Source organism: Bidens hawaiensis, unplaced genomic scaffold (assembly GCF_021521415.1).
Source record: "Bidens hawaiensis isolate Kalapana, Puna unplaced genomic scaffold, B.hawaiensis_p1.1 tig00042216_1, whole genome shotgun sequence".
NCBI lineage: Eukaryota > Viridiplantae > Streptophyta > Magnoliopsida > Asterales > Asteraceae > Bidens > Bidens hawaiensis.
In genome coordinates, this window is record NW_027497456.1 from 49533 (window position 1) to 58577 (window position 9045).

Here is a 9045-nt window from a genome sequence, read left to right on the forward strand (position 1 = left end):
TTAGGGCTCATTTTTGTGTTCAGCATTACTCTGCGTACCTTTAATAAACAAACCCAATTCAGAACGTAATTCAGTTAATTGTTCGGGTTATGACTCATTCCAACAGTGAACTATGGACGTCAGACTGGGCCGATTATCAACTAGAGATGCACACAATACCCGGTTCCTGGGCCGGAACCGGTTCCTACCCATATCTGACCCGCGTGTACGATATGATATTGGATTTCTCCCCGGAGCCGTACCCGGACCCGGACCCGCCAGAACCGAAGCCTGAAATACCTGTTTAAAACCCGACCCTACCCGAAACCTGAAAAAACCCCGGAAAACCCGGTCAAATACCCGACTATACCCGAAACCGATTCCTACCCAACCCGGTTTGACTTTTGTTGACATACCCGAAACCGTTTCCTACCCGGTTCTGGTTCCTGAAAATACCCATGTTTGTGCACCTCTATTACCAACTGGGCGCAAAATGCTTCTTATTGGGCTCAGAAAGTTTAGTTCACTAAATAGATGGGAATTCAAGTCCATTATATAAGGCCTGCTCATTTTTCGACTAGGTCCTCAGATAATATAATTAAATTTTCTCATTTCTCAGCAAGAGTTTTAACCTATGGCTTCTTTTTAATAACGTCACATGTTGGGTAAAGATTTTTAAAAAGAAGTGAGTGTTTTAGTGTCTTTAAGAATATGGTTCAAACGAGCCGAGCTGCTCGTGAGTTATTCGAGATTGGCTTGTTAAAAAGTTTAATCGAGTCTGAACCCGAGCTCAAGCCTGAAAGTAAGCTCGTTTAATAAACGAGCCCGAGCATCATTTATCGAGCTCGAGCCGACTCCCGAGCCTAAACACGCATGTCATTTACATATTTTTTTAAAATATATATTTAATAATTATTAATTAATATATATAATGTTATGAAAATATAAATAAAAATAACTAAATAACATGTATTATTTTATACATAAAATTATAATAGAAAAAAATATAAAAATAATTCTGCAAATTGAAATAAATAATCCCACCTTTGTGTGTTGGCCGATAATAATCTCAATTTTATAAATCACCACCAACGGTTCAGCCTTTCAACTATTTTTGTCTCAATAAATCTCTGTTAAAAATCACTTAACGTCGTTAAGTTTTTTTTTTTTTTTCTGTGTTTCAAACCTATGTTTCAGGGCTTTTGACGGAAAAAGGATATGAGTCGACTGATGTAAAACTGATATCGAAACGGTGATCCAAACGACGAAACAGTGTTCCAGTTCGAGTGTTTGAAATTCTTGTTAACAAAAATCAAGTCATTTGAATCACCGTTTCAAGCTAAGTTTTACATCAGTCGACTCGTATCATTTTTCTAATCAAAAGCCCTAAAACATCGGTTTGAAACTCGGGAAAAACTTAACGACGTTAAATGTTTCTAAAGGAGGTCCATTGAGACAAAAATAGTTGAAAGGTTGAACCGTTAGTTGAAAATTAGAATTATTATTGGCCAATACAAATAAATTGGGATTATTTATTTTCAATTTGCCAAATAATTATAGTTATATATATATATATAAAAATAATTGACAAATGGTAAACGAGCTGAGCTCGAGCTTGAAAATCTACTCACAAGCCGATTGAGCTCGTGCTCTGTATAAGTTAAATGAATCGAGCTCAGGCTTAGCTCGTTTGCAACCCTACTTAAGAATAAAGAGAAATTTGAAGATTTGGTTTGTGCGATAACATAATGGCTAAGTAATTATTGTTGTAAAGTTTTGAGGAGAGTTAAGAGCTACACATATTTTTCGCAAAATATTGAAATCTTGACTTGCGTCACATGACTTGAAATGTCTGAAAAAAGGGTATTACATTGCTTGAAATGCCTAAAGGTATCGGCATTATGACCCCGCATAGTTTAACCTGAGTTGCCCATAGGATATTTTTGTGTTTTAAAATGAATCAACTTGTAGGCCTTTTAGTATGGGCCCGAATCCAGCAAATACGCATTCTAAGTTCATGTGGGAATGATTGTCCAATTTCAAGTCTCAAATCTCCCAATTTTCTATATAAAATCCGCAACTAAGACAACCAATTTCATATAAACTTCTAAACTATTAATATCCAGGGGTACCTTGTAAGACAGTGAAAACAAGTTAAGACTTTAGGCCCATACTTAGAGGGTGTTTGGGATTGCTTATTTTCGTCAACTTATACCTTATTAACTTTTTAAAAAGTAATAAGGTTTTTGAAATTGCTTATTAATAAGTAAAATAAATTCAAAGTAATGCATTGGTGTGGCGGTAGGCTTGGTTGTTAATAAAATATAGGTTAGGAGTTGAAAACTTGTAATAAGCAAAATTCTTTTTTCCTTAACAATTATCATGAAAAGACTATAAAATCTTGTTACGATTTAGACGTTCACATTCGCTAAGCCGCCAGTTAATATCCGTAAATACCCGTGTTAACAATACCCGGGTTTACAGCCACGTGCCGCATATTTAAAGTTGAATTAGTCTTCCTGTGACAACCGACTAAAAAGATTTACAAAAGGAACTAATGGTAAAATTGAGTATTTGAATCTTCCCATCAAGTCGATTCAACTTACTCCAAAACAAAGCAAATCACTATTAGTCTACTATCATGGCTCATGAGTCACGAGATCAAGCTTAAATTCATAAAACAAAAACAGAAATGGTGACATTAGACATACCGGAACCATAATTCTTTTGATTAAAAACTAAGAGCTTTCTAAAAGCATCCAACACGACAATAAGAGTAACCGAGCACAGGTCAAAAACAGAACGAGAACACAACACTTGCAACAATAAGAGAACAGATCCCGATAACCTACAAACCCTAACCTACCACTTCCCCTCGGAATCACCGCCTCCCCTAGAGTACCTAGATCCACCATCATTCCCACCGTAACCGCCATCACGTCCACCACCATAACCACGGTCTCCACCACGCCTGTCACCACCATAACCACGGTCTCCACCACGCCTGTCACCACCATAACCGCCACCACCACCTCCATATCCACCTTCACGACGTCCTCCGCCGTATCCACCTTCACGTCGTCCACCACCGCCGCCGCCACCACCGCTGCGTGACTGCGCCTCGTTCACGGTGATGTTACGGCCGTCCAAACTCTGGCCGTTCATCCCTTCGATTGCGTCTCTCAACGACTGCTCTTCCTTGAAGGTAACGAATCCGAATCCTCTAGATCTACCGGTTTCACGATCGTTGATGATCTGAATAACACAAAAACCTAATTAATTTGTGATTAATTTTAATAAACTGTGATTGAATTAACATAAGCTGCTGAATCGTAATCTCAATCGATCGATCGTCTGCCTCTTATAATAATAAGAGAACAAGAGGATGAACGTACCGTTTTAGATATCAGTAAAAGTAACAGAGAAATAGTAACAGATCTAATAGTAACAGTAACAGAAGAACGTGTGAATATTCGTCAAACAAAGCCGAATCAGGATGGATCCGAATCCGAGCTTTGCGACAAACGGACCTTCGATTCGAGAATCTCGCCGTAAGTAGAGAACGCTTCTTCAAGTGACCGGTCAGTGGTGGCCCAGGCGAGGCCACCGACGAAACACCTGTACTCAACGTCAGCAGAAGCCATTTCTGGTGGAATACAACGGTGATGAAAGAAAGTTGCAGGTGTGAGTGATTATGGTTGGAAATGGTGTGGTTATATAGGCGAGGAGAATTGAAGTTGACCGTGGTTTGCTAACTTGCGCTTGGTGTGTAGTGCGCACCAGGCTGCTGTCACTTAACCGTGGTTTGGGTAGGGTCGGGGTATCCTTTTGATATAAACCTAATTAATTTCGGTAGCAAATGTTTTAGATATTTTAGAGAGAGAGCATCAAATATCAACCTAAAATATCTTTTATTATATTGTGGTTAATACACATATGAAAGTAGGTGAAGAAAGTAGCATATCTACAACTAAATATTTGTTATGAAAACTGTAATTTGCAAATATAATGTCGTTTGTTTGATAAATTGAATATCGTCTACATAAGCTGAAAATTTGTTATCTATCACATATATCACATTAGATAGAGTCATTTAACGTCTGTATATTGCTGACATAATTGATGGTGGTGTACGAATTGTGGAAGTGAGTGGTGGTGGTGGTGGTGGTGCTCACATACTATTATTATTTTTTTTCCTTTTGAACACCAACTATTTATTATTTATTATTATTGTTATCAGTATTATTATTAGTATCACTACTGCTACCTATTTATTATTGTAACCTATATTGGTCATACATATGACTTTGGAGTTGGGGGTTCCTTGGGAAACAACCTCTCTATGTTTTCGATATAAATACTGTTTGTCTACATTTCACTCTTCTCAGGTATTGACGGAATTTCTATTGGTATGATTGATTATGTATTTGTAGTGTACAACTTTAAATTCATGATATACAAACAAGATAAAACATAAAGTGAATATTTTTTTTATTTAAAATCATGATCTTTTTTATTAATAAGTATTTTGACATATGTTTTTTCAACCAATGATTAACAATGAATACGAACTCGACGAGTCAGGCAAAATCAAGTAATCAACTGCTAGAAAAATGGATTGTGTAAATCACATGAAGTAAGTTTAGCCATTGTTGCAATGACATTGAGTTTTTCTAGTACTAGAATGTCCATACATGAGATAACATTACTTCCAAACGTGGCCTAGCGAATGATAATACCATTTTTACAACTTTGATTTATCTGATGTCATCTTTTGTGTGGACCTTAGGTATCAGAAAATCCAGTTTCATTGCTACAATTTCTAAACTCATCTCTTAGGATATTTACGAAATTGACCTCTCGAAAGTCGTAGACGAATCCTATTTGAAAATTCTTTTACAACAAACCACAAGAAATTTGTTTTGAATGTAGTTGAAGACCTCTAGGGGGTGTTTGGTAGAGGGAATTGAGAGGTGAGAAATGGAATTAGAAAGAATTCTCTTGTTTGTTTATGAAATAAAGAGGTGAGAAATGGAAATAAACCATTTCCATTTCTCTTATTTCTTTTCTCTACAAAAAGCGGAGAATTGGATTCTAGGGTTCCATTTCTCAGTCTCATTCCAGGGTTTCCTCCATCGATCTGCTAGGTATGATTCTTCCATCCTCTCCTTCTTCTTTAACAACATATCTTTGATTTTTGAAACCCTACTTTACGATTTTGCTTGCTTCTGCTCCTTCACTCTTCCGTCACATTAACATGTTCTTTATAACTACGATTTCTTCATCTTCGTATCAGTTTCTCTGTATATCTATTTGAACCAAGGATGAAAGCCATTTTATATATGGGGTTTCAGTATATTACCCATGACCCAGGTACTTTTCATTCTTACTTGATACATAAAGTTGTAACATGAGTAAATGGTCGATTACAAGGGCTGTGTGCATCCGGCGATTTAAGTTCCTATCAAGTAACACGATTTAACTTAACTTCAATCTTCATCCAATTTGGTTAGAAAAAAGTCACACGTACATAAATTTATAGTTTTGTGTAATTTGTAGCTTTAAAGGTGAGGATGAAAATGAAAACATGAGCTTTCAGGTTGTGAAATTGAAGACACAGGATAAGAATAAACTTCAGGAAGAATTAGGGCTTTCAGGTTAGTTTTAGAAATGCCATTTTTGTATCTAATGTTTAGGCCTTTAAATGAATCGAATGAACACAAACGGAGCATGTTCATGTTCGTTCATTCGTTTAGCTTTAACCGAACAAGCGTTTGAACACGAACAAATAAATGAACAGGGTTTTCTTGTGTGTGTTTGTTTGTTAAGAAAATGAACGTATTCGTCTATGTTTGTTTGTTAACAGCATAAAGTATAAACGAACGGTTCAGGAACTTAAACAAACAAACATAACTGAACACAGATGAACAACATAACTGAACTAAAACCTATTAAAAGTAAATGTGAACAACAATGTTTGTGGTCTAAAAAGTTATTAGACTAGAGTAAACTTTAATGGGCCTAAAAATTTAAATGAATATGTTAACGACCTAAAAAATTCGTAAACCAACGAACATAAAATAATTTAAATGAAAAAACGTAAACAAACGTTCATGAACATAAATGAGCGAACGGGACAAGTAATCATGTTCGTTCGTTTAACTAAATGAACAAAACTTTGTGTTCATGTTCGTACGTAAATAAACGAACATAAACGAATGGTTCACGAACTGTTCATTGAGCGTTTGGCTTGTTTACAAGTCTACTAATGTTTAGTAAAAATATTTGATGGTTTTCTGTTGCTAGATAATAATCAAGAAACTAAAGGAACATGGCAAGAAAGCCTGCAAATATGGAAAGATATTCTGAGAAGGGAGCAATTAGCCGAACAGTTAGATTCATCACGTGCTAAATATGCAATTGAATTTGACATGAAAGAGGTTGAAAAAAGTTTTCGTGAAGAAGATGCAAAGGCGAAAGCCAAAGGCACACAAGGCGTTAGAGCACTTTGGATATCAAAAAGATGGTGGCGTTACCGCCCTAAACTGCCTTACACTTATTTTCTTGAAAAACTTGAACATTCTGAGGTCAGACATGTGACTTTTTCTTAGATTTCTCTTTCTGAACACCTCATTTTTCTCAATATAGAGCTTTGACAGGTGGCTGCTGTTGTGTTCACTGAGGACCTGAAAACATTATATGTGTTCACTGTTGTGTTCACTTTTTCTTAGAAGTCAAGTTTGTTCGGGTAATTTTAAATATTTTTGTATGATCAAATATTTGAAATAGGCCTGCAAATGAACTGAACGTTCAGTCATTTGTTCGGCAGGAAGTTCGTTTCATTACTAAATATTTGGTTGGAATTTATGCATCTTTTTATATGTTTTTTATTTTTTAATAAATATTTGTTATGAAAAAAATACTTGTGCTAATGATAAAGTTGATATAATTCTCTGTTTATTTCCTATGTACCAAACAAGAGAAATGATTCTCAGCTATATTTCTCTACTGAAATCTCTCTACTACCAAACAGAACAGTCAATTCTCATTCTCCAGACCAATTCCCTTTCTCTGTAATTCCATTTCTCTATTCTATTTCTCTACAATTCCATTCTCTGAACCAAACACCCCCCTATAGATTTATCACACCAGATATATCACACCGAGTTTGATGTTCATAGCGAATAATGAGCTTCACAAATGAATTACAATAAAGATAAATCGAGTCATTGATGCCTTTTGTTTTATCATAGAAAATTTTTAACTGTTCACTAATTTTTATTTTTTAACAATGAGTGAAATGCATCGTCTTATACAAACATCATCATTTTAATTTTTAATAAATACTTTTGAAATAACCCAACATGCTTTAAAAAGAAAACACTCCACAACTTTTTTATATTTAAAATTCGTTTACAAACTTTTCAATCATATTATTAGAAAGAGTTGCATAAAATATATTCTTTATTTACATTTTGGTATGCGAATAATTTTTTTAATAGTGTTTTAACAAGAAAATAGTTAATTACATAAAAGAAAATAAGAAATTAATAAGTGCATTAAATCGGTGATAAGACAGTACAACCGGTCGCTATGGGGCGCTGAAGGAGGAGAAACGGGCGCGGTGGGCGCCGTACACCGCCGCGGGGCGTTGTCGGTGGGGGCGCGGGTGAAGGGGATGGCCGGGCGCGGAAGGGCTCTTTCTCTCTCCTGTCTCACATACACACATACATACATACATACATATATTGGGGGCGCCCAAGAACATTAAACCATAACAGGGCGAGCTTCGATGTCCGCTTTTTACGAGACGATGACGTGACGTTGACGTGACACGTTATAGGATGTAGCTAAAGGCCAAATACACAAGTGGGGGCACAGTGCTTGGGGTTAGGTGAATCATGAAAAGAGGTTAAACCTAACTACTGGTGGGGCCAGGCCACGTGACTGACGTTATTTACGATGGGAAGATATTTTCTCCCCAAATTGGCTTACGTCACTACATGATACACGACACCAGATATGCCAATAATTATGGCCAGTGTCACATTTTCTGTTTCATTTTAAACGGACACGATAAGGGGTTCGAGTCCCATCGAATTCATGTTTGATTTAACTGATTTTTTAACCTTCTTAAAATCACATCCTAAAAGCAAATTATATTCGTTCAATTTTATTGGTCAAGAGGATTTTAATTGGGTTTCACTGATGCATGACGGTAGGGCGTTTATCGAATCAAAATTCATAATTCTTGTTAATTATATTGGTTTATTAGAATTTTTAAAGTTTAAGTTGAATTCAAATTGTTTCGAACATTCAAATTCGAGTTAATTCAATTTGAATTAATAATAGAACTATTGGAAGCTTAAAATATGCTTAAAATTTTATATAAAGCCTATAGCTAACTGATCAAGAATATATGTAGTACGACATATCTAAGGGTCTTTCCACAATTTTTTAACATCTTAATTATAAGGGTTTTCCCACAACTTATTAGCATCTAAATAACATATTAAGTGCATGTGGAAAAAAACTTTAAAACAATGTTATGATCATGATTTATATCGTAGAGTTAGGGATGAGCTTAGTACCATATCGGTCCTAATCACGAATTTCTTGATACCTATTTTCTTAACTATTTGGTATTGGTATCGAAAATGCTTGAATTAGTATCAGACCTGGTACTATTTGCTTATCCCTACCTAGAGCCATTCGTACAAAATAATAATTACACAAAGGAGGTTAACCAATACCTTGGGTGTAAATTGATAATAGCACTTAGTTTGCTTGAAGAATCCACCACTGAAACTGTGTTGCTAGATCACACCTTGTACGCTTGTAGTACCTTCCTTGGAACTCTTTTTGCTGCATCAATGATCAGCATGCATTCCACAAGCAATTTGACTCATTCTTAATCAAGACTTTTAAGAGAATAGCAGACTTTACAAAGCTAATGTGTTGATCGGCTCTTCTTGGCATATTTCATAATCGACTATAATCCGTATTCATCGACTCTCTTGAATGCACGTATATTTCGGATAAGAAACAATGCCAACCAATAATATT

At 35.7% G+C, this 9045-nt stretch overlaps 1 protein-coding gene across 1 annotated transcript; it reads right to left on the reverse strand.

Annotated features, from left to right (window-relative positions):
• Positions 1-2826: 2826 nt before the first annotated feature.
• Positions 2827-3684, reverse strand: LOC143593417 (glycine-rich RNA-binding protein-like). The gene is made up of 2 exons (XM_077073052.1): positions 3510-3684; positions 2827-3234 (listed from the first exon to the last, which is right to left on the reverse strand). The coding sequence occupies exons 1-2, from the start codon at positions 3621-3623 to the stop codon at positions 2842-2844; spliced, it is 507 nt and encodes a 168-aa protein (XP_076929167.1). The 5' UTR covers positions 3624-3684; the 3' UTR covers positions 2827-2841.
• Positions 3685-9045: the final 5361 nt, after the last annotated feature.